This window comes from Mustela nigripes, chromosome 2, assembly GCF_022355385.1.
Source record: "Mustela nigripes isolate SB6536 chromosome 2, MUSNIG.SB6536, whole genome shotgun sequence".
Classification (NCBI taxonomy): Eukaryota; Metazoa; Chordata; class Mammalia; order Carnivora; family Mustelidae; genus Mustela; species Mustela nigripes.
In genome coordinates, this window is record NC_081558.1 from 147,352,445 (window position 1) to 147,379,474 (window position 27,030).

General features: G+C 32.1%; 1 protein-coding gene across 2 annotated transcripts in view; it reads left to right on the plus strand.

The window, feature by feature from the left end:
- PLOD2 (procollagen-lysine,2-oxoglutarate 5-dioxygenase 2) overlaps positions 1–26,272 on the plus strand; it is a 101,286-nt gene extending 75,014 nt beyond the window's left edge. Inside the window, exons 8-20 of one of the 2 annotated variants that reach the window (XM_059391784.1) lie at positions 1,769–1,870; positions 4,793–4,918; positions 6,573–6,694; positions 9,862–9,966; positions 13,738–13,863; positions 16,769–16,910; positions 18,082–18,144; positions 19,166–19,279; positions 22,245–22,310; positions 23,351–23,455; positions 24,615–24,761; positions 24,871–24,996; positions 25,174–26,272. In XM_059391784.1, the coding sequence (XP_059247767.1) occupies positions 1,769–1,870; positions 4,793–4,918; positions 6,573–6,694; positions 9,862–9,966; positions 13,738–13,863; positions 16,769–16,910; positions 18,082–18,144; positions 19,166–19,279; positions 22,245–22,310; positions 23,351–23,455; positions 24,615–24,761; positions 24,871–24,996; positions 25,174–25,329 (1,500 nt within the window). In that variant the 3' untranslated portion in view covers positions 25,330–26,272. The remainder of the gene's footprint in view (positions 1–1,768; positions 1,871–4,792; positions 4,919–6,572; positions 6,695–9,861; positions 9,967–13,737; positions 13,864–16,768; positions 16,911–18,081; positions 18,145–19,165; positions 19,280–22,244; positions 22,311–23,350; positions 23,456–24,614; positions 24,762–24,870; positions 24,997–25,173) is intronic. The other variant, XM_059391785.1, reaches the window with a different exon arrangement.
- Positions 26,273–27,030: the final 758 nt, after the last annotated feature.

A 27,030-nucleotide genomic window follows, 5' to 3' on the forward strand; every position in this document is an offset into this window, starting at 1 on the left:
TATATTTCCCACTAGCCTTTAAAAAGGGGTTTTAAAATTTCTTTTAGAAATAATTCTTAGTATAGGATCCATTTTCACATGAATCTTTTTTCTTCCTTCAAAACCATATTATATAGAATGTGAATGATTGATGTTTGCATTTGTAATTTGACAATAGCAAAACTTTTGTTTTTACTTTAGAGGCACATTTAAAATGACCACATTGACTCTTGAAATGTCATTAATGAATTTCATGAGTACATATTTCCTGCCTTGTAATTTGTTTTCTGAATTATCATGTAGTTCAAAAGAGATGTGAATGAGTTACTTTTCCACGTCCTATGATCATACTCTACAGATTACACAAAGATTTTCTCATTGTAATGAATATTGTACTGTTTGAACAACATTTGTTTCAGTTTTAGTACAGAAGAAATATGTGGATGGTATCTGAAATATTTGAGAGGAATCTAGAAAAATGGTACTATACTAATTACCTCGCCTATTCCAAACTGGAGGATCTTTTATGGTCTTAGGAAGCTAGAAAAATCCAGTTGGCACTTCTGTACATTTTTGACCATCTTTAATATATTGACATGTTTTTCTTTTGAGTTTATCTCACCTTTCTAATGAAGACTTAATGATTTTATAAGCATAGTGATGATTTTATGTGCTTCCTTTTCACAGTACTATAAAATCACAGCTAAACCTAGTTTGCTGCAGCTTCACTATCTTGAGGTAAAATAGTTTTTGAAAAGAAATTAAAAACATAAAAATTTAAAAACTACAAATGTTCATACCACTTCAGGTATTGAAATTGCAGTAGAAAAGTGTGCTGATTTTTTAAAAAGTAAATCAGAATTTTCCCTATAATGTTTGCACTCTAGAAATACTCTGGATTTGTTCGAGGGCTCATATTTTAGTGTTTATGTCTCTATCTTCATTTTCTTCACCCAAAACACACACAAGTGACTCATATTTTACAAATGAAATGATTGCCAGTAGATGCCTGAGGAGAGGGCAAGATGAGTTACAAAGGAGATGCTCTGAGTGGTCTGAAAGGGGTAGATGGGGAAGCAGTATTATACTTCAGTTTACTGTTTATAGGATTTGTGGGGGGTAGGGGGCAGTAATTAGGACCTTGTTCTAGATCTGTTCTAATCTGTAAGCTTTCTTTTCCTGAAGTCAGTGCCCCTGAACCACTGCCCAGAAGCATAGTTTATAGTCATAGGTCACAGAGCTTCCTGGAAGAGTTTAGTGCTTTTTGGTGATAAGGTAAATATATAATACCTGTTTTGTGTGGTGATGGTTGGCAAGAGATTACACTGACACTGCCCCCATCCACTGCAGGTGTCTGCACTAGGCCTTTTATCATTTTTTTTTTAATTTTTTATTTTTGATTTATTTTATTACCAGATTACAGTTCCCATAACGGCTCTTATCAATGGTGTTTTTGCTAAGTCTCATTAACTCAGTTAAAACTGTGTTTCATTATTTGGCATATTTCTTAAATTCTGTCTCATCTGGTATTATTTCTTACATACTGAAATAAAGTGACCTTGTGAGTTATAATTTTTTGGCCTTTCTAGACAAAGTTTGCCCTGATTTTATGATTCATCATCTGGAGAGAATTTAGTTCAGTGTATACCTCTAGGTGCTAAATGTTAGCAGAATTATTAAGGAATCTATCTAATGCAGAAAACCTGCTTTGAAGCTAGATGTTTATGGAATGAAAGCACATTGATAGGAAAGGCTTACTTTCTTAATACAGTTTTCCTTCATTTACTAGATTTTCCTGAACTATTTTGGAAACTATGTACCAAATGCATGGACGCAGGATAATGGCTGCACTCTTTGTGATCTGGATACCATTGACTTATCAACAGTAGATGTGAGTGAATTGACTATGTGTGAAATGTAGAAATAAAAAGCACAGTGTCATGAAATGCAATGATTTTTCAAAAGAAGCGTGTTATTTTATAGTTTTAGTGATCTGGTAGATAATGGATTTATAAAGCCAAAACATGATGACTCAGAAAATTGCTGGATTTGTGTGTTTCTGAACTGTTTTTGAAAGTAAAACTGGCTAGTAATTGATCCCAACAAAAGGGACTTAGTTGTTAATAGCTTTTTATGATCGGATGCTCTTGTTTTTAGTCTGCTAACTTAATCAAAACACTGAGGAAAAAATGCTTTAGCATTTGTATTGACTAGTATTCTCTGTGCTTAATTTTCAAAATTGATGATTTAAAAAAAACATATGATTATAGAACCAAAGATTTTATTGTAAGTATTTTACATAAAGTAACTCAATTAAAATTCACAAAATCTCTTAAGTACCATTGATTCAGTTTTACAAATGAAAAACTGAAGTACATACAAATTAAGTAATTTTGCTTAAGGACACCCGGTCTTTTTAGGCATTAAAGGTGGCATTTGAATGTAGGCAGTCAGCTCTAGACCCTGTGTTCTTGACCACTGCAAGTACATATTATATGCCAGGCACGGTGCTATATGTTTCATAGACATTCATATACAATTATAGCTGTAGGTTATCTTTTATACCTTGAGGGTAAAGGAGCAATTAGAAATAATATTTACCTATAGAACATTTTGATGCATTCTTCTTCTGTCATCAACCAGAGCAGTTTTAGGATACCTTATAGTAACATTTTTCTTCCAAGAAATTGCTCGTTACTTGGAAGATTTATTGTGTATATGAACAGCTGGATTCTAGGGATGATTTTGTCATTAAGACTGATTCTTTCCTTCATTCATCATAGGTTTATTGAGTTTCTACCACATGCCAGATAGGTAGAACCAATATAAGCAAAAATAAAATTCCCAGTTATATGGTCTTTGTAACTCCTGGATCCGTGTGAATATAATATACTCTAACTGGAAAGAACTGAAGTTCCTGAATTAGTTTCTCTGCTTATCACTGTCTAAAAGGAGGACAAAGAGTAACTTGTGCACATTTAGGAGCTTCTGAATAGAGCCTTACTTTTCTTAAAAACAAGACTTTTTGGCTGGTGTCTCAAATAACAAACTGAATATTTCCTATCTGGAAAGAATGCCAGAATATTTCTGAATGAAGCAGCACCGTGATGTTTAAAAATCCATCCTGATCTTTATTGCAGAAAGTAGCGTTGTCCTTTAGAGGGAGCGTTAATGCTTTTTATCTGTTTGGTCTTCCTTTACATAAACTTTCTTGTGCAAAGATAGAAAAATATTTACTTAAGTTAAAAAATATTTACTTAAATTTTTAAACATTTTAGTTATTATGCAGTAGGGATATGAAAATTAAAATTATGTGGGTAGTTAATATCTCAGGCCTACCATATTCTTAGATGTGGGCATTGGCAAGTTTCTTTCTATGTAAAGAAATATTATATAAATAATATTTTATATGTATAAATTATATATACATATGAAGTGCTAAGCCTTCAATATATGTTAACTGTTGTATTATCATTAATATATAAAACAAACTTAGATGGATAATGAAAAGGTAACACATTGAAACCCTGATCTTTACCTACTAATTACATATTCTGAGTTGCTTAATTTCTGTAAATTCCATTTTCCTCATGTGGAAATTTGGAATAATAAGTAACTCTAAAGTTATTATGAAATGTATTATTTCATTTAATAAGGGAGAGTTGTAATCTTCTTTTTACTTATTTCCCCTCTTAAACTGAGAACTCTTAGAGGGTAGATATTTTGTCTTTAGTTGTTTGTATTCTTTTATTCAGTAATAAATATTTGGGTGAGTGAATAAATTGATAAAGAAGTCTGATAGTATATAAGGTGTACTTGAATGCAAACAAATAATAAGTTATGATCCAGGTAACAAATATATGAAGCATCCATCATGAAAAGATGGGAGAGGAGGTACCTAATTCAGTACAAACATATATGATACTTATAAAAATCTTTAATTTTTAAATTCAGGCCTTAAGACATGTTTTAAAAAGGCATTATAACAAAATTTTTCATATAGTTTTGATAATAACACTATTACATGGTCATTTACTTACGTTTTGGTCTTCCACAATCATTTGTAAATTTTTTAAGCCAGGAACGTTTTACTCCTTGTTGTAAGTGTTGCTCATCATAAGGATGAACAAATAATAATGACTATTTCAAGAGTTCTCATTGCAATGAATGAAAGATAAACTATCCTCTAAAAAATAACCAAAAAGAGTTCTTAAAAATCTATAGAAATAGATTGAACAAGATAAACTATGTTAGTGAAAGAAAATGGTTTTCTTATATATATAATAATGAAGCAAAATAAAGTACTATCCATAAAGGAGAATAAAAGAAATATTTAAAGATAGAGATAAAGGCTCAAGACCTCTATGATTGCTTTATCTGAGCTATAAATTAAACGCTGAATTTCCAAGCCATAGAAACCAAAAGGGAAACACAATTAGCATTCTGATTCTTAGATGAAGATGATAAGTAGATTCAAATGTAAAGGATATTTCTTTAAAAACTATCATAAAGGAAGCATTGAATGGTAGAGTAGGTAATTTCCTTTATTACTTTTATATAATAAATATGATAGTGAGTTTCCTCTTCAAACTTAAGTCATAATGTCAAGATATGGTTGGGTAAATCACTTTGATGGGGGCCATAGGAGTGTATTCTAAGTGTTAGACAATTGCCACGGGATGATTATATTTAGCAGATTATGTTGAACTCATATTCCTAATATATTTTATGTTGTATTGATTAAGACTTAAATAGTATTTAGAGTACATCCACACTAGTAATAATTTGCTTTTATGTTTGCCATAAAACAAAGGTCCATCCAAATGTAACAATAGGAGTTTTTATTGAACAACCAACCCCTTTCCTACCTCGATTTCTGGACATATTGTTGACACTGGATTACCCAAAAGACGCACTTAAACTCTTTATTCATAACAAAGTAAGTATTTGAGAAATGAATATTTTATGTGAAAACTGTTTTTGATCTTCTTTGGAACTATTTGCTATTATTTATTTATGTCTAAAATAACCCATTGAGCTAAATACAGTGGAGAATTTGAGGGGTAATTACTGCCCGGTTTTTTAGGACCTAAGGACTTTAGAGTCTGAAAACTAGTATCACAATATTGGAGTGAGTTCCATGAAACCCAATTTTGTAGACCCCAAATAGTGGAATATCAGCTACTTTCCTATGGCTCAGTTTAATATATAAGTGAAGAAATGCCAAAGGTCCTTATATCCCTTTGCCTTTGGGTTAGTTCTAGGACCTTTGATGGAACTGGTCATGAAATTGTTTGCAGTTTAAGTTAATACTGTGACATCAGAACTGAAAATAGCTTCCAGATATTGTATTGTTTTGATTAATCATATAATGGCATTCTCTTCCCTAAAGGATTTTGAATTTGTCATTTCCTCCAAAAATAATCAGAACCTCCCCCAAACCTCCCACATATAATCTAAACTTAAAGACATTTTTCCTCAACATTTTTCCATTTACTTGTCTCTTTCCAGTTAAAACAATTGACACTCAACATCTTCTAGAAAAATACAATAACTATGAAGTATGCATTTTCTGTTTTGCCCAATGCTTTTTGTTTAACATTGTTCTTTCTTCCTAAGGTATATGTCAGCTTATCATTTGCCTTTTCCAGAGAATATTTTAAATTTGCAGAAAACCAGCTAAAATTAGCTTAAAGGGTGAATCATTTAGCATTTGCTTCGTAAAATGTGTCATGATATATTTATTTACATTGAAATTTTTTTTTATATTGTGTCATTATATTTATGTCCCCCTCCTTTCATAGGACCTTGTGATGAGAAGGGATTTTGTCTTCTCTTTTTTTATATATAAAATTAACTCTGTGCAGCTTTTATGCTATAAGTAGTTTTAACAAACTGTGAAAATCTTTCAAATAACTTAGTGAAACAATACACAAAAAGCTCTGAAATGCTCTAATGTTGGACACACATAATCTTATCTAAATTTTAGCACAGTTGAATCATACTAATTTGATGAGTTTTATGCTCATGATTTCCTATTATATTTCCTTATCAACGAAGTTTTGTTAAACTTTACCTACTTTTTGTAAAAATACAATTTTATATATGACCATTTTCTCTCTGGCTTCAGAGAGAATTATAATACTTATTTTATAAAATATTATATTTATAACTTAGATTAATATCTATTAGGTTTAATAGACTTTTTTTGGATATTGGATGTTTTAAAGCACATGTCTGAAATTCTCAGTCTACGAGCCATTTTTCCTTCAAAGAGAAACATTTTGTAGCACTCAGGATTTAAATATTTCTTCAAGTACATGTCCAGGAGTAGATGTTAGAAAAATCTTGTGTATCTTCTATTTATAAGATATTGATATGTATCTATTTTAGATTCTTCATTTGATATTTAGGTGACATTTAAATATAATGTGTTTGATATAGGTTATTTCATCTGTAATTGAGGGAATATGTTAATTGTGGAATTCACAACTTTGAATATGATGCCAAAGCTGCATATGAATACTTCTGAATAGTTCAGTCATCCTATTGTCGTTTTCACACTAATTTTCCATTTCTAAAATATATTACAGGAAGTTTATCATGAAAAGGACATCAAAGTATTTTTTGATAAAGCTAAACGTGAAATCAATACTATAAAAATAGTAGGACCAGAAGAAAATCTAAGTCAAGCTGAAGCCAGGAACATGGGAATGTATGTTTTAATCAATTTAAATTAAGTAATTGCTACTAAAGAAATATGAAGAAAAACAACTTTTCTTCAAAATTAGTATCCTGAACTTGAGTATGTCAACTCTGTGTGTGTGTGTGTGTGTGTGTGTGTGTGTGTTCACGCGTATGTACTTGTGTATGCTCATGAGCCACACCTCTACTGTTACACTGTATCTACATTTGTGTGTATTTACTTGGCAATGGAAATTACATACATAATACATATAGATATACATATATAGAGAGATACAGACAGATATGGCTAAGAGTCAACATATTTAATCAAACTATTAATTGAATTGCAGATCAAGATTTTAAAACATACTCCAACAGTGGTGCCTGGCTGGCTCAGTCAGAAGAACATATGACTCTTGATCTCTGGGTCAGGAGTTTGAGCCTCACGTTGGGAGCAGAGATTACTTAAAATAAGATATTAAAAAAAATCCTTAGACAAATCAATAGTATGGTTGTGGTAGCAGTGAGTTAAATGTTTACTATCTGAAGATTATGTGTGGCGAAAATGTGTATTTCAGATTATGGGGTGTGAAGGGTATTCCTATTTTCTAGCCACCTACTAATCTAGATAAAACTATAACCCTCCAAAGAAAGTTTTAGGTTCTTTGTTTAGCCAGATTACTAGTAAAATTCTGGTTATAATAAAAAACAATCATTTTTCAGTGAATGTTAATTGAATATGCCAGCAGTGAGTTAAGAGCTGCTGAGAAAAAGGTGAATAAGTCATGTGACTTCTCTTCAGATGTTCTCATGTGTTGTGGAAGCTCACGGTACAGAGTGATGGGTAGTGCCTTGTGTGAGAATAAAGATATAAGCAGGAAAACGGGCCTCAGAAAGACAAAACTAATGGTTCCATAAATTATTCATTGGAGAATGAATAAATGGATCCACATTTGGAACTTATTTTCTCTAAGTTTTTTTAATATACTTTGTTGTGTCTGGCTTCTTTGGCTCAGTACAGTGTATTTTGATTCACTCATGTCAATACAGTTATCAGCAATTCATTCTTTTCATCACTAAGACTGTCATATGAATATACCACAAATGATTTTATACTTACTGATTGATAGAATTAGATCATGTCCAGTTTGGAGCCACTTGATTAAGATTGCTAATGAAGACTCCTTATTAGAAGTGTATGTCTATGTGTATGTGTGTACATATTTTGCTTCAGTATATTTTAGGAAAATACCCCAGAGTAGACTAACTAGGGCGTAGGGTTAGAGTCAATATATGTTTTGCTTTATAAGAAACTGCTAAATAGTCCTCCAAACCATTATACCATTGTATACTGCTGACAGCAAGGTAGTCTAGACCACTGGCAGCTTTACATTTGTCAACAGTTAATGTTGTCCATCTTTTTCATTTTAGCTACTTTATTGGGTAACAAAAATATCTTACTGTGATTCTAATTTAATTCCCTGACAGTGAATTCCCTATTTGTATATTAATTGGCTATTTGTATATATTCATTTGTGGAGTATCTGTTGAAGTCTTTTGTGCATTTTTGTTTACATTGGTTTGTCTTTTTTGTTGTTTATTTGTAGGAGTTCATTATATAATCTGTATACAAGGGGTGTGTGTGATATTTTATGAATATTTGCTCCATTCTGTGGCTTGATTTTTTACTTTTTAACCATGTCTTTTGAGGAGAAGAAATTTGAATTTCAATAAAATTCCATTTCTCTCTTTTTTTAAAATTTTATGCTTTGTGCTTTTTGAGTTTATTTTCTATTTAAGAAATATTTTTAATTCCAATGTCATGAAAACATCCTTTGGAACTTTATAAGCTTTATTGTTCTAGCATTTACGTTTAAGATGTTTCAATCTACAATTCATCCTGAATATATTTTTGTGTTTGGAGTGAAGTAGGAATCAAATTTTATTCTTTGCAAAAGGAATTTCAGTAGTTTCAACACTCCTTTTTATTTTAAAGCTTTGTTTTCCTATTTAATTGACCTGGCTTTGGTAAAAAATAAATTTACTGAATATTTACGAGTGATTGTGAACTCTCTACTGTCTTCTGTTGATCTTAGATCAATGCCACACTTTATTACCAGGGATTTATATTAATCTTGAAATCAAGTAGTCTAATTCCTTCAGTTTTTATTCCAAAATAATTTTGGCTATTTTCTTTTTCTTTTATTTATGTATTTAATTGAGGTATAATTCACATATATTAGCTTTAGATGTACAACATAATAATTCAATATTTGTATACATTTTGAAAAATGATCACCAAAATAAGTTTAGTTACTATCTATCATCATACATAATTACAAAACTTTAAAAAAATTTGTGTAGAAACAAATGTGGAATAGGGATACATACTGACAATGGTGGAAAGTGGTAACTGGGATCAGCAGTGAGGGAGCGGAGCTCAAAAGGTGAGAGCCCCGAATGTAGAAACCATTAATACTTGGAAGCATCCTGCGTACCAAAAGTAGTTCTTTCCTTCTTGTTCCTGATGATAATGCTACAGACTCTCCCAACAAAAACATATATCATAATCCCTGACCCCTGATAAGAAGCAGGGGAGTAAATTTCTTAGAAAGAATTCCATGCAAATCAAGTTTAAAAAGTATTGATAATACACATTTGTATCTCCAAGATATTTGTATATCTAAATATCTAGGAATCAGTTATCAACAATAATACATTTGTATCTCCAAGATTCACATTTGTATCTCCAAGTTTCATTTAAAACTGAGTTGTTGAATAAACGAGATTTTGCACCGTGTGTATGTGTATGTGTGCAAAAAAACATTTGATTTGTGAAAAAAAGTTGTTGATAAATATATTGAGATAAACTCTGTTTCCCTTTTAGAGAGGTCTAAGTACTAACTTCTAAATTGTAATTCTGACTGGGTCTTTTATGCCTTAAACTTTTTAGTAGCTTGAAAATGTATTATACTTGACCTAAAATTTTTAGTGTTGATCTCCATATGAATATCTATGTTGATAAAGTGACCATTTTGAAATCTAAGACAATATTTATCCCTTTGGAGACTGTCTTACAATTTTGATTAGAAGAATATGGTAGAGAAACTTTATTTTATATATAAGCTTTATGTTGACATTTTTCAACTAGCAACTATTTGTTTTATCTGATTCTTATTTCTTTTTCAATGTTAGGGATTTTTGCCGTCAGGATGAAAATTGTGATTATTATTTTAGTATGGATGCAGATGTTGTTTTGACAAATCCAAGGACCTTAAAAATTTTGATTGAACAAAACAGGTACTGCATAAGCTTCATTGTCAATTTATTTTTAAAATGATAATCATTTTCTGTGTCTATGTGGACACACTATGCTTACATACCTGTGTTTAGTGAATTAAAGGAAATCACATTAAGTTATTTTCTGTGCATTATAAACTTAAAATTCTGATTAGTTTTCTTTTAAAGAAGTTAAATAGAAAACAACCTAATGAAAATTAGAAGTATTTAATATTAGTTACAACTATAAATGCAGTGTTTATCGATTATATTTGACCTATTTTTCTGTTAAAAGTAATGTGAAATCATGATATATCTGTAAATTTGGAATTTTTAAATTATCTGTACATATTTTTGAAGTAGAATTTCATAAAACTTATGACCTAAAAAGTTACTGCAAACAAAGATCTAAGTTCTTAGATTTGAAAGAAATTTCGGAAATCTGTGATTTTTTTTTAGTACTGAACTAGTAATTACTACTCGGCAGTGACTATTTTTATTTAATGAAATTGAAGTGTGAAAAATCATCTATATCAGCTTATCATGATATTAATCATTATTTATTATATTACACCTATTGCTCCTAGTAGTCATTAATCCTCCTACTAATAGCCCACCTTTAATGAGCGCTTACTAAATGCCAGGTATTGTTTTTAAGTATGTTTACATATATTAATGCAATTATTTCTCTTAGCAAATAGTACGGTTAGCAGTGAAATGTTAGAATTACTGGTTTTATTTTGCTGAGTAAAATATATGAGAAATCTGTTATACTGTACTAATCTCCTCTATATGTCATGATTTGCCAGTTTGAGAATTCAGTTATTACTTCAAAATCTAAGACCGCTTAGTATTAATCTGTATATACAGCCCCACTGTATATCTATAAATTGCAAGCAATTTTTCAAAACATATAAATAATGCTTTGATCATTAAGTAAGGAAGAACAGCCTATCTTAGAGATATGAGATTGAATTGCAATTTGTGACTCTTAAAACCTAGCGGAATTCAGTAATACTTTCTTGAATTTGCACTGTTAATTGCCTCTTAATTTGATTTAAATTCAATATTATGGAATGTACAATTCTTATTTTTTATATTTAGAGATTTTATTTATTTATTTGTCAGAGAGAGAGAGCGCACAAGCAGGGGGAGCAACAGGCAGAGCAGGCAGTGGAAGAAGCAGACTCCCTGCCGAGCAAGGAGCCCCATGTGGTACTCGATCCTAGGACCCTGGGATCATGACCTGAACCGAAGGCAGTCGCTTAGCTGACTGAGCCACCCAGGCATCCCTGGAATGTACATTTTTTTAGATAATATTTATATGTTTTTATTATATGACACTTTTGCAGGTACTTATTCTTACAGTGAACTATTTAATGAATTCATATTATGTATTTAACATACATATATATATATCCCTTTAATGTTAATCTAATGTTTTAAACCTTGTAAAAAATAAAATTCCCTCATAAGTAACTCAACTGCCCTCTGGAGCCATTGCCCTTGGAAGGCCAATAAAACTTAGTATATTTTTCCAATTCCATAAATTTCTGTTACTGATCAAATGTTTAGGTTCATATGATACTTATGGTTCTTGCTTCTGTATCCAAGCGTATAGTTTTCGTAAAGAATTTGCATACAACAAAAATTTGTAAGATTTAGCAGACTTGACTGAAGTTTAGAGGAGCAAGGGATGGATACATTCCAAGACCTCCAGTGGATGCCTGAAACCACAAATAATTCCAAACTCTATATACACTGTTTTTTTCCTATACTTACAGACCTGCAATAAAGTTTAACTTATAAGTTGTTCACATAAGAGATTAACAGCAATAATAAAAATAGAACAGTTATAACAAGATACTGTAATAAGAGTTATGTGGATGCAATCTTTCTCAAAATATCCTTTTGTTCTGTACTCATGCTTCTTTTGACGATGTGAGATGATAAAATGCCATTGTGAGGAGATGAAGGGAGGTGAATGACACAGGCAGTATGCCTTAGTGTTAAGCTACTGTTGATCTGATGATTCTTCAGAAGAAGTCATCTGCTTCTGGACCATGGTTGGCCCTGGGTCATAGAAACCATGGAAAGTGATGGATGGGGGCTTTACCGTATTTCAGCACTCAAAACGTTGAGGGGTGCCTGGGTGGTGGCTCAGTTGTTAAGCGTCTGCCTTTGGCTCAGGTGGTGATCCCAGTGTCCTGGGATGGAGCAGGCTCCCTGCTCTGTGGGAAGCCTGCTTCTCCCTCTCCCACTCCCCCTACTTCTGTTCTTTCTCTCACTGTGTATCTCTCTGTTAAATAAATAAATAGAATATTTTGAACAAAACAAAACAAAACATTGAGGCACACTTAAGATGGATTTTGAGTTCCATTTCTTTGCCCAACCTTCTTTGGAAGGTAGCTGGGATTATAAATTACAAGATTTGTTTTTCTAGTATATATTCGATCTTATCAGATATCACTATTGAATTATTCCTTAAATTAACATAATATGTAAATTCTAATTTATATTATCATTTCTAATATTATAGATATTCTAAACAAAAAAACATTTAAATGTTTCTGGTTAACATTTCCTTTTAATAGGAACCAGGAAAAATAACGAAAATCACTATTTTGAATGATAAGTATTTACAGACTATGTTTCACTTTTCTGTAGGTAAGGGGAAAAGCACCCCTGGTGCTCACAGGACTGGGGTATAGGTTTTTTTTTTTTTTTTTAAGATTTTATTTATTTGACAGAGAGAGATCACAAGTAGGCAGAGAGGCAAGAAGAGAGAGAGGAAGGGAAGCAGGCTCCCCGCCGAGCAGAGAGCCCGATACGGGGCTCAATCCCAGGACCCTGAGATCATGACCCAAGCTGAAGGCAGAGGCTTTAACCCACTGAGCCACCCAGGCGCCCCTGGAGTATAGGTTTTTTTGTGGCAAATACGTGGTTCATATACTTCCTCATGGAAGAGTTGGGTGAGCTTTTCTTAAAAATTGACACCACTATAATTCACTTCATTTTTACAGTAATTCTAGAAGAATCTCAGAATTACCTCATTTGGAAAGTGTTGACACATTATAAATCAGATTTTCCTAAGAAAAAAATCTGACATATTTTGAATTTGTAACATGTGCTTGTCTCAAAGGAACTGGTAGGTAGTCAGACAGGGTGCTATGGCAATTACCCTCTGTTTTGTTTTTTTAAGTAGTTGAAGGGCCAGAAGAATGTCCAGTATTGCCAGGACTAGCACAACCCATTTTAAAAGTTTTAAAAAAAAGGAAACATACTTTAAAGTAATTCAGGACTTAACTTTAGGAAAACTGGCCTATTTACAAATATCTCAGTTCATCGTTATTCATTTTTTTATTCAACAAATATTTATTGGTACATCAATGCACCAGGGATTGTTATGCCTTCTCAATGACAATGAAAATATTTTATTTCATTTTGTATAATTTCTGAAATGCTTAAAATAATTAAATAATTAAGGTAATTTGACTTAGTTGGATATAAGTAAGTACTTTTAAAAGTCATTTTTATACTTTCATTAGCATTTTCAATTACTTTGCCTTTCTTCTTACTCTTAAGAAACATCATTGAAAATCAGCAGTGTGCTTATTTAAGAAAAAGTGGGAATTCCTGTTTCTCTTTTATTTTACTTTTTTTAAAACTCATTACATAGGTATTAAATAACTTTAGTGTTGCATGTATCGTGCTAAGCCCAAAACAAAATTCTGTGGTAATTTAAGAATAAATAATTACTTGGATTTGTTTTTCCTTTCACGCTGTCTTTAGAAAAATCATTGCTCCTCTCGTAACTCGTCATGGAAAGCTGTGGTCCAACTTCTGGGGAGCCTTGAGTCCTGATGGATACTATGCCCGATCTGAAGATTATGTGGATATTGTTCAAGGAAATAGAGTGTAAGTTACTTGGTCAGTCTTTTAATGTAAAGTGCCATAATCTCTTAATGTGGTCTTGTTCACATTACCTGAGTTTTTTTTCCTCTTTTCTTCATGATTAGTGAAAATCTGAAAACCTGGAGACCACTTGAGATCCTGAAATACTAGTGTAAAATAATATTACAAAAATCTGTCATTGAAGTTCTAAATCTTCCCAGGAACAAACTTAACTGTTGTGGAAAATACTAAGATACTGCATGGTAGGTGGGAGTAGCCATGAGATGGTGTCAGAAGACTAATATTATTTAGTTAAAAATTTAGAAAAGGAATTTCATTTAGCTTATCTATTGGCAGGATGAAGCCAGGATGACAGTTGTTTTGATGGCTTTTAAAATTTACAAGTGAACAGCCCCTCCACCCTCCCCTTGCTCAGTCTTTAAGCCTCTGCCTTGGATCTGTTCATGATCCCAGAAGCCTGGGATCAAGCCCAGTATGGGTGGAAGCGGGGGTGGGTACCTGTTCGGCAGGAAGCCTGCTTCTCCCTCTCCCACTCCCCCTGCTTGTATTTCTTCTCTTGCAGTCTCTCTGCCTTCACATAAAGACATAAAATTTTAAAAAATTTAAAAAAAAATTACAAGTGAACAAATAAAATCAATACCAAAAGCAATGATTTACCTTCTAACATTTCCTACTGCAAGAGTTTTCTATGTAACATAGCTAATATTCTGCTTTAAAGATCAATTTCTTCACCAATATCTGATTTCCATTTCTAGAGTTTGAAAAGAATATACTTGCTACCAAGTGTATATGTGATTGATATTTATTTCAGAGACAACAGTTGATATGTTTTAGACTAAAAAATAATCAGAATTGAAATAATTTTTTTTTGCTAAGGTAGTAATAAAGTGGAATGTTGTCCTTTTTCTTCATATAGATGATGAACTAGAGTGACAGATGTTAAAAGGCTTTGCCTAATTTCTCAGATATATCAGCCCAATTAAAAAAGGAAAACATTCTTTCATGACTAAAGATATGTGCCTCTAAATTTAGAGTAAAAACCCCACATATTTTTTGATGAATATTTGAGTATTAAAAAGATGTTTTAGTTGTGAAAATAGTAATAGTAGATTTGAATAATATGATAAAAGCTTTTTTTAGCTGCAATTAAGAAGCATGATAGCTGATGGGACGCCTGGGTGGCTCAGTTGGTTGGACGACTGCCTTCGGCTCAGGTCATGATCCTGGATTCCTGGGATCGAGTCCCGCATCGGGCTCCCAGCTCCATGGGGAGTCTGCTTCTCTCTCTGACCTTCTCCTCACTCATGCTCTCTCTCACTGTCTCTCTCTCAAATAGATAAATAAAATATTTAAAAAAAAAAAAAAAAAAAGAAGCATGATAGCTGAGAAAACACTGTTCAGATCATACTCTGTTGTTTCAAAATATTTGATTGTCTCTGGGATGATTTGTGTAGACAAAATGCCCTATATTGTATGTGGGTATAACCAAAATAAGTAAGGGTTTACAGAAGTAGAATATAGAATTAATGTTTCCTTTAAGTTGCTTTAGGCACTGGTGATATTTTGTACAGTCTCCTGTCACTGTTGTTTAAAGTATAAGGAAAAGAATATGGGAGAAGTTTTTGATGTAGTTAATACAAAAATGCACTTCATGTCCAAAAGCTACATGAAGGAATGACATCTTATGACATGTATGCACACGAGTATGCGTGTCTGGGTGTGTTTCTTCAAAACTGAGATACTGCATACTCTGCCAGTGACAAATTTCTGAGTTCAGATGATACATTGTGTATCTTTTATGGCTATTTCCCTTGAGATTCATCTAGCAAAACAAAAGGAAATCATATTCCTTTTAATATCTAACTACATTACCTTGGTCAAAATCTTTCCTTTCTGTTCTCTAAAAGCAACAGGCCTATATGCCTTTCGGTGAAACCTACTCACTATTCTTAGGAAATGAGTCATGTTTAGAGTAAAAAGACAAATGTCGGGAAGAATGAAGGACAAAATAAAGTATCTCCACCCCTCACGTACTTCTAGCTCTATTTTTTCGTATCTTCTCTTTCTCAAGAAATTTGAGATAGTTTAGTGAATTTCAAAGAATATATTTTAGGAGAAGTTTAGGCTCTACTCAGTGGTGTGCTGGTAAGGGTCTAACAACTGGATCTTGAGGTTGAGGGTTGCCCTGATTTGTAGTGTTTGCCCATTTTTGTGGCGTAAATGGCTTCTGCTATAACTGATTTCAAGCTTCCAAGATGAAGTCATTGAGCATAGCTAAGTGCTCTTGGGAGTCAGTGTGAGCTAGTTCTAGCACACCACAGGCTGTATGTGATTATTTTTGCTGTCAAACTGCTTGATCCTAAGGGCGCCTGGGTGGCTCAGTGGGTTAAAGCCTCTGCCTTCGCCTCAGGTCATGATCCCAGGGTCCTGGGATCGAGCCCCGCATCGGGCTGTCTGCTCCGCGGAGAGCCTGCTTCCTCCTCTCTCTCTGCCTGCCTCTCTGCCTACTTGTGATCTCTGTCTGTCAAATAAATAAATAAAATCTTTAAAAAACAAAACAAAACAAAAAAAAACTGCTTGATCCTAAATGGAAGCTCTTTCTGTATAACAGAATATTATACTCTTATAAATGAAGTGAAAGAGTATAGCCAAAATGCTAAACAGATAACCCTAAATGAAGTTTATGTAGGGAGATAGTGATTTATTGTGTGGTATATAGTAAATAATGTCATCTATGTGTGTATATGTTACATATCATTACATGTGTTTGCATTTGCATGTAATTTGATTCAATGCTTTATATATACAAAATTTAAAACATACACGGCATTTGTTTTGAGAACATAAAAATAAAACTTTAAATATTTTTTATTTGTGGTATTTTGGAATGTCTTGTCTTTACTTTCAGAGGGATATGGAATGTCCCATACATGGCTAATGTGTACTTAATTAAGGGAAAAACGCTTCGATCAGAGATGAATGAAAGGAACTATTTTGTTCGTGATAAACTGGATCCTGATATGGCTCTGTGCCGAAATGCTAGAGAAATGGTAGGGTATACAATGATGGCTTGCATGAATGTTCCTATAAAATGGCTTGCTTTACCAGTTGATGTGTCATTGTGTTTTGATGCCCCTTTTCTTTCTAATTTGTAAGTACTTGCCAATTTTTTTTGTTCCATATTGAAAAATTGGGAGCAGTTATGGAGATAATTTGTGAACATTTACCTGTAGAAATAGCTTGGAAAATATTAGGTTCTGTGCTTAGGCTAATTCATAAGCAACAGAAAGATTTCAGTCATAAACATGGAATTGTTACAACTCAGTTGGCATTTTTAACCAGCTGAGCCACCCAGGTGCCCATTAAATAAGTTTGCATTTTTAGGAATTCATCTTCAATTCCATTTGAAATTTTATAGTGGAAAACTGACCTAGGGTGAAATAATCATTTACACATTTAAGAAGAACAGACTTTTGTTCTGAAATCAATGTCAATTTCTTTATTATTATAAACTGCACACTCCTCAAGGCAGTTCTTTACCACTAAACTGAGAGAGGGATTGGGATATGTAGTATATTTCATCTGTGTGAAAAGTAATGATACATTGCTGTTCTACAAATGTACTTTCATTTTAAAACTTCAGTGTTTATGGAAAATAATCTGTTTTTCAAAATGTGTAAATGTTTTAAAACATGTTTCTATAATTTTTTATTTTAGAAGTGGTTGGGTTATTTTACTCAAATTTATATAAGCAGATGTGATTTGGGGAAAAATCAGGAAAGTTGGCAAATATTTCTTTCCAGTTTAATAAGGCATGTATTGTTCGAGTATATTTGTTTTTCCCACAAACCTATGTGCATTGTTATATCGAGTATCTTCAGTACTTGTGATTGTAATTTGTGCTCATGTTCTGCTAATTTGACTCAACAGCGCATCCTGGAATGGCCTCTCTTACACATTTTTTCCTTTGTCTTAATTTTGTGTCTAATGACAATTCTACTAAGGAATGAGCTTGGATTTATATTTGACCAAAAAAAAGGGGGTGGGGCTGGAATTGTTTCTTTGTGTGCGCTATAAGCTTTGCTTGTTATGCATGTTGTCTCTGAAGGACATTTCAGAATGCCAGCTTTTGATCAAGGGCTGCTAATGTTATTTATCTAAGATTACCTGAGAGAGTGTGGGTGTGCAGGTCAACTTACCCAATGCTTCTCTTCATTTTAGACTTTACAAAGGGAAAAAGACTCCCCTACTCCGGAAACATTCCAAATGCTCAGCCCCCCAAAGGTGTTATTTTTATTTATTTTTATTTGTTTTTGTTTATTTAATTAATACTAGATATGCCTAGTATATTGCCTACCAGTAAAGTTTCTTTAAGAGTCTTCTTTCCATTTAGCCCAGTAAAATGTTGGTATTCATTGGTTATTAATTTGTATATGTGTGTGTATGTTTTGTGTTGGGGTATCATAATTGTGATATTCAACTCTTAGTTCTTTGGGCCGATTCATATTTTGTGGTTGATAAATGAGAAAGTTAAACCCAAATCCCTTTTACTAGTTTTTCTAGGTTTTTTTTGTTGTTGTTGTTGTTGTGTTTAAGGGGGAGAAAACATAGGAGTAAGTATAAAGTACATCTTGACTACAATGAGATTGCGGTACTCTTCATTATTTTTATATTTTATTAATAACTAACCCCTTTATCATTAAAACAGGTACGAAAAGAAACAAACTTACCATAGTGGTGTTTGCCACATTTATTTGGTCTGGGGCAAGGGAATGAGACTGGTTTTCTTTAGCTGCCTTTAATGAATAAGTAATTTCTATGTTCAGTTTTTAAATGTAAGGACAACAAAAAGAATGACATAGTCTGATGAAATAATACTGACATTTGAATTCTTGTTTAAAAATATGACATTTTCTTTGAAAGGGAAAGAAGCCAAAAGAGGTACAATTCATTGCACTTTGGTGTCTCAAAAATATTTCTGCTTTCAAACAGGATTTTTTTCCCCTGATGTCTACATCTAGGATCAATGAGAAAGGGACAAAAACAGTCATTCTTCCTCTTCTTTTTTTCAGTTGAGTGTCAGTGCTATCAATTAGCTTTATGTGGTGTCTGAATCCATAATTAATAAAAATGTTATTTCTTTTATTTTAAATCATGCATGTTTTATATGAAAAATAAAAATGCATGTTCAGGAATGAGAGATGAAAGTTGAAATTAATATCTCATTTATATTTTTCCTATGATTAAGTTTATTTCCTTGTATTTTCCTATAAGATTGTTAATACTGTTATTCTTTGGCACATAGGGTGTATTTATGTACATTTCTAATAGACATGAATTTGGAAGACTTTTATCAACTGCTAATTACAATACTTCCCATTATAACAATGACCTCTGGCAGATTTTTGAAAATCCTGTGGTAAGTATTTCACACTCAACTTCATTCATTTCTTCTTTTCCTATAACTCTAAATGGATATAAGTCAGTTGAGTTAATAATATGAAAATGTGGTAAGAGGCTTTAAAAAGGTTTAAAGTTTAAAAAGCAGCTTAAGAAATATAATTAATTGTGCCTTTTAAAAATAAAATAATTTGAAATATTATTATTTATATTATTCTTTAAAAGAGGCAATTATATTTCTTGACCCAGAATTTTAAATTTTTTAAAAATTTTTCTTTTTTTTCTTCTTTTTATAAACTTTTTGTAATAATTTATTCTTTGGTCTTTCCCAAGAATTTTTTTAAAATATTTTATTTGTTGATTTGATATAGAGAGATCACAAGTAGACAAAGAGGCAGGCAGAGAGAGAGAGGGAGAAGCAGGCTCTCCACTCAACAGAGAGCCTGATGTGGAGCTCCATTTTAGGACCCTGAGATCATGACCTGAGACGAAGGCAGATGCTTAACCCACTGAGCCACCCAGGCACCCCCCAAGAATTTTTTTTTTTTGCCAAGAATTTTTTTTTAAAATTAAGATGCATATTAGGTGTGGGTAAAAGAATTATCAGTTTCTATGGTTTTTCTCAGTACTTCTGTTTTATATATTCAAAAGCATTATAAAAATTTTAATTGTAATTTTGGAAAAACTGTTTACAAGTAGCTCGCATATGACAATATTATGTTTTGATTTTCAAGAAGAGAATTCAAGAAGTTAGTATGGGAACATACATTTTATTTTATCATTTTATTTATTTTTTAATAACAAGTTTGTGAATGTATGCCAAAGCAGTCAGAGAAGGGGATTCAGCATATATCAAAAGTCTGAGGTTGAAGAAATTATTACCTTCTAACTCTAAAATTATTTCGTATCTTAAAGATTTGAATCGTACAAGAATTCACTACCTTTTTTTGTTTGTTTTATGGGAGCCTATTTTTGTCAATTTGGAACATTGATTCAAGTGAAAATACTCTTTTTAGTAATCATCTCTGTAATGCTACTGTTCATGGTTTTCCCCTTTTCCATAGTAAAAATTTTAAATTGCAAAGACTCTAGCCACCTGGTCAGAATTGTCTTTTATTTTGTAGGAGTAGTTGACATCCAGGTATAGGAATTTTAGTGGTCTCTGAAGACTCTCTTCAATAGAAAAAGAATGTCTTTTGACATTTTTGTATTTTAGAAGTATTTTCATTTCATCTTAGCTATATATCTTAATCTTTCACAGGAGTATAATTTTTAAAAAAGGCTTTTTAAAGTGGTGAGGATGGAATTACATATTTTACTTTGGCACTGAGTCTCTTGGTTATTTTGAGGAATAGGATTTTTTCTTGGGTAGTATTAGTTCCTGAAAAAATGTCCCAAATTATATCCTGAATTGTAGACATTTGTGTCAGAATTCATATCTTTGGAGAATATGAAAGGAAAACATCAGAAGTAAGTAGGAACTGCTTTTCTTTCCATGGCTTTGTTTTGTTTTGGTAAATTAGCCTGATGGTTAATGCCTCCTGAGGGATGTCCCATAGCAAACTATTTGACTACTGTCCTATTATCAGGATTTCTAAGCAATGAGTAAAGTCACAGTTTGTTTATTGATACTTGAAAGCTAGCCTAAAATGAGAAGTAAATGCCTTACTGTAAGATCTTAGGGATTTTTTTTCCTTCTCCAAAAAATCAATAATGATGCATAGGAAAAAAATACTTAAAGATTCTGAAATGTTATGAATGACTGTTTTTTTCTAATTTCCCACCATATTTTGGAATCAGAAAATAACCACTATTAAAGGGATTAATGACATAATGCAATAATTTGATTCTTATAATTACATACTATGTATAAATGAAATGTAAGAATTAGAAGATAACTTTGGTTCTTTCATATCAAAAATATCTGAGCTACATATAGGCAAAGATGTACAAAACTAAGAATGGTGTATAAATTATCAGGGCCTCTCTGAAATCTGACCTCAAAAGATGTATTTCAGAGACATTTTCTGCAACATATTTTGTTTGGAATTATTTTGAGTCTATACCTCAGTTCTTCCCTCCTGGCTCCCTTTGTCTTACTTGGTAAAGAGAAAATTGAAAGTTTGTTAAACATGTCTAAATATATTTAAGAAGAGATCTTTTTGGATACTAAATCACTCTATATTTTCATATATACCCTCTAAATATGTGGTTTTTAAATAAAACACTTGACCAAGGAAAAGGATTCCTTAGCTGATGTTGACGAAAATTGAGATATCTTAGTATGTGGTTCAGGTGTCATTATCAAAGAGAAGAGTCAGGTTCCTAAGTTAGCATGAAGAGAAGCTATTTCTCAAGGTATGGTTCTATACCTTAATTTCAGTAATTAAAAGAAATGAAAATGTTAGTAATGCATGATCATTCTTTGATACATATTAAAAACTGAAGTGAAGAGAAAATGTTGAAATAATTTTTAAAATCAAAATTATTTTAGAGTGATTCACTACTAAAGTACATATAAGACTTTAGTTTATTAATTTGCTGATTTTACTAGTATTTGTTGATAGGATTTTTTTATCATTAGCATTTGTTTTTGTTATCATTAACATTTGTTATCATTAACATTTGTTATCATTTGTTATCATTAAGGATTTTGTTATCATTAACTTTTAAGCACATATTTACCTATCCCTGTGTATATGCATAAAATACAGTATATAAATCTAATTGCTATAAGATTACTCAGGTTTTAAAATCTTGAGGTATAACTTCATAAATAAAAATTTGATTTTCATAGAATGATGTGAGCATATGCAGACTCAGACTATGTTTAAAAAACATAAACTGATTTCTGAAAATTCCTTTTTGTCTAGTACACACAGCCATTTATAAATTGAGCAATTTGTAAAATGCATGATCTTTGGATTTTCTATTACTTATAAAAAGGTATTTGCTTTAATCTGTGCAATTAATTTTTTTTATAGGACTGGAAGGAAAAGTATATAAACCGTGATTATTCAAAGATTTTCACCGAAAATATAGTTGAACAGGTTTGTATTAATAATTACTATGCTGTGTAAGGCACTTTTGCCTTGTTTTCAGAAGGGAACAATATTAATGCAGTATGGCTTTAGCGGAGGATGTTGTGAAAGTACAGAAACCATCTCTTAGGTAAAAATCACGTGGCTTAATTACCAATGTTATAGCCTTAAGGGTCATGTAGTTGTAAAAATGTAGAACATGGAATTGAACAATAATTTTAAGATCCTGCCTTTTTTGGGGGGATGCTTCTAAATGCTGTATCTTTCTCAAACCACAGAAAATAAGGAACCCTTGGCAAATCTCTAGTGTAGGCCTCATTCATTAAATTTATCTTTGAAAGAAATTGAACTTCAGGAGTCTTTTTTCAAAGATATTTTTTTAAAAAGTGAACTCTAAATGTTCCAAACAGTTGCTAATAGCTTATTTCAGAGAATGTAAGGCATCTTTGATTCTGAGATGCTGTTATTTTGTGTACTGTGAGAAAGAATAAGAATACTGCCAATTAAACTAGGACACAACATTGTCTAGTCATTTAGAAATTTTTTATTTTTTACATATTGGAAGATCTCATTTAGGCTTATTAAGGCATAGATGTTATCACATGTCGTAGAGCCTTGTATACAAAATAACTTTGATTTCAATGGCAAGTTGTAGTATAAATTATTTAGAAAACATTTCAAAGGGCAAGTCAACTCAAGTGCAACACCAGTACATGGGTGTGCGTACGTGCACACACACAGATGTACACGTACACACAAGGTAAGCCAGACTGTAGCATTACAGCTGTATCAGTGGCTGCCTGGTCAAATGTGAGACTAAGATCTGTCTTGATTTTACAGATGTAAAATGCAAAATAAGAAAAAGTTTTAGCATTAAAGAAAAGCTACTATTATTTGTAACAGTAATGTCAGTAATATTGGCCAAACCTCTTAAAAAGGCATCTAAGTGAGATGAATATTGAATATTCCATCCTGTTACTTTTGAAATGCCACTATTACTTAAGAGATAAAAACTATTATTCTCTTCCTGGTGATGCCTTGTTTTATAGCCTTGTCCAGATGTCTTTTGGTTTCCCATCTTTTCTGAAAAAGCCTGTGACGAATTGGTGGAAGAAATGGAGCATTATGGCCAGTGGTCTGGGGGGAAACATCATGTAAGTGGTAATTTCACACAAAGAACTATAATGTGTATGTGGGGATAGATGCGGGGTAAATGTTTTTAGACAATTTAGAGGGGATATATCTGTCTTGTTGTGTATCTCTGACTCTTAGAACTAAATGTAAGGCTGACAAGGCTGGCAGGAGAACTCTGATAGCATTTAATTTGTCTGGCCTCAGGTTGTCCTTTATGTATATAATTACACTGGATGGTTTCTAAAGGTCAGTGTTTCTAGGCTGGAATGGTAAGGTAATTTATGTCTATTGTGTGGTATTGGTCTTCTCCAGGGCTACTTCCTATTCTCTCCATTTTCACAGTGAGCTATAGTGGAAGTACCGAGACAAAGTTTATCTGGTTGACTGCCAAAGCTTTTTGTGGGTGTGTAAACATTGGTAGAAAAAATCTGTTTGAATGCCATTGGTGTAATTCAGTTTTGCATTTATATTCAGTGTCAAAGGCTTGGCAGGAAGTATTGCTGTTTTTGTTTCAGTGTGTTTCTTTTCCTCAGAGTATCCACAGATGCCTGTTCCTTAACAATACCAAGGAATTCTAGGGGAATACTCTGGAATATTACTGCCTCTGCTCAACTTCATACTCTAGCTAGTCAAATGACCAGAGAGACAGAAGTTCAAAGTATGAGGAAGAACTTGGAGTCAGCAGGTTGTAGGATAATAGAAAGCAATCATGGAAGGACTTTGGGTATCCTAAAATTGAAGTGGGGAACATAGCAGGGAAAGCTTGTTTTCAGTGGTAGGGGATTCAAAGGCAGACAAGCAGGATCTTTGTCGGTCAAGTAGCTAAGACTGCCTGAAGGCTTACTGTAAAAAACCAATTTTTTAGGAGGCATGAGAGGGCTTTGGAAATATGTTTTATTTACTTTATAGTCAGACTGCCCATATATATTAAGTAAAAAAAGAGTCTACTGACTCTGCCCAACTTTGCTTCATCATTGATACATTTGCAACACCATGTTATATAACATGTTATATATATTATTTTGATAGTTTTGCTATTAAAGCAGATGGTACACCATAACTGAACAACTGTTATTTTTATTGTCTATTATGATCTCATGGTTGAAAAAAAATCCAAGGTAATATAAATGTGAATTGCATGTGGACCACACTTTATGACATCATTAATGCTGTTTCTAGGATAGCCGTATATCTGGTGGTTATGAAAATGTCCCAACCGATGATATCCACATGAAGCAAATTGATCTGGAGAATGTATGGCTTCATTTTATCCGGGAGTTTATTGCACCTGTTACACTGAAGGTCTTTGCAGGTTATTATACGAAGGTAGTTATCTTCCCATTCCCCCCATCTACCTCCTACTCATTTTTACACAAATGTGCTATTTTCTATTTTTATTGATAAACAAATCCATTGGTTTACTTTGCCTTTTTAGGGGTTTGCACTATTGAATTTTGTAGTAAAATACTCCCCTGAAAGACAGCGCTCTCTTCGCCCTCATCATGACGCTTCTACATTTACCATCAACATTGCACTCAATAACGTGGGAGAAGATTTTCAGGTAATTATGGCTTTGATTTTTTACATTTTGAAATGTAAAAAATTTCACGAGAAGGCCTTTGCCTTATTATTATTATTATTTTTTTAGATTCTGGTTAGATGGCATAATTTGAATTTTCCTAAAGATTAAACATTAAACATAATAAGCTGATACATTTATTTGTTCCATCTCTTTTAGGGAGGCGGATGCAAATTTCTAAGGTACAATTGCTCTATTGAATCACCCAGAAAAGGCTGGAGTTTCATGCATCCAGGGAGACTCACACATTTGCATGAAGGACTTCCTGTTAAAAATGGAACAAGATACATTGCAGTGTCATTTATAGACCCCTAAGTTATTTGCTTTTCATTGAATTGAATTTTCTTTTGGAATGGACGGACATGTCTTTGAAGTTGTGCTTGAGAAGATGAGAGGAATATTTAAATAACTTCAACAGAACAACTTCACTTTGGGCCAAACATTTGAAAAACTTTTTTGTAAAAAATTGTTTGTTATTTCTTAATGTCTGCTCTGAGCCTTAAAACACAGATTGAAGAAGAAAAGAAAGAAAAAGCAAAAACAAATATTTATTTCTATGCCTTACTGTCTCTGAGAATAACGACAGTTTTCTGGATTTGTGTTTCAGTTGATAAAATACTCAGCTATAAATGTACAAGGGACAAGAGACATAGTATTTTATTATTAAAAAAGCATGGGAAGGATTTTATTTATTAACATATGAACAAAATGAATATAAGAAAATTGGCAATTTTTGAAACATTGGAAAACTGGAGTTATAACTGAATTTGTATGCAACTAATTGTGTAAGAACTTTTTTGATGACCTATACAGATATCTTTTACAGTAGTTACTGAAGGAATACAAAGAGCAGTAAATATTACGCAACGTTTTTCTTCAAGAAACTTGGTACAGAATACAACTGAGGTTTAGAGCCGGTTGAAAACATTATTTAGATTGTTAGATTTTTTTTGTTGTTGTTACGTTTGTATTAAAAAATCGAACCCTATATTCCTTCAGATTAATTTTCCAAGGTGGATTATATTGAGTAGGTATTAGATTTAGGGAAGTTTTCAAGCCTTTCCGTTTTGCAAAGGATATCAAATATGAACTTAAGATCTCCAAGTGTCCTTAAGTCAAAACAGGCTTTTGATTTTAATTCTAGAAAATAATGAGGAAAAAGAAAATTTCTCGAGATTACTAGTACATTTTAGAGTTTTTTAAAAACTATGTTAAGTACTTGAATTTTAGATCAGGAAAATAAAGTTGGTGAGCCTTTCTTCTTCTCCTTGCCTCTTTTTTTTTTTTTTTTTTTTTTTTTTTTTAATTTTTTATTTTTGATAAACATATATTTTTATCCCCAGGGGTACCTCTTGTCTCCCTCATTATTCTTTTTTTAGAGAAGGTTATTTGCCTTTTGTCTTTCCAGCATAGTCTCCTTTCATCCTTCCTACTCTTTTTGTTACCTTTTCTTAATCTCATTTTTAAAAAATTCCCCAGCACAAAAAATTTGTGACTTGATTTTTCACCATTTCTCTGAGTAAGATTTAAATATACTTATTGTAGCTACTGTTTTAATTTAAAGGTTAAACTTGAAAAAAAGTTCTAAGTCATGGTGCCAAAATTCATTTTTCTAACACTATGTGTTAGAAAATTATGAAAAATAAAATAATTTAAAATAAGTTTCTGTTGGTCTCTTTATTACTGGTGATTTATCTTTAGAAGAGAATGTATGATTGGGAGTATCCTAAAAGAATATCTAGATGTAATAGGCTATGATTTTTTCATTTTGATTGGTATATTTACTAATATTATAACAATATTATAACTCCACTTATTGAATTATGAATTGAATTGTAATATCTTCAGTCTCATAATTACTAGGGATTGATCTAATTTATTTTACAAGTGAAGAAATCGAGACAAAACATTCATTCAATACATATTTATTCAGTGATGTATTTATGTGTTTGTTTATTTATTGACTCTTCAGATCATGTTTATTAGGAGGATAATTTTTTAATTATGTTTAGTTAG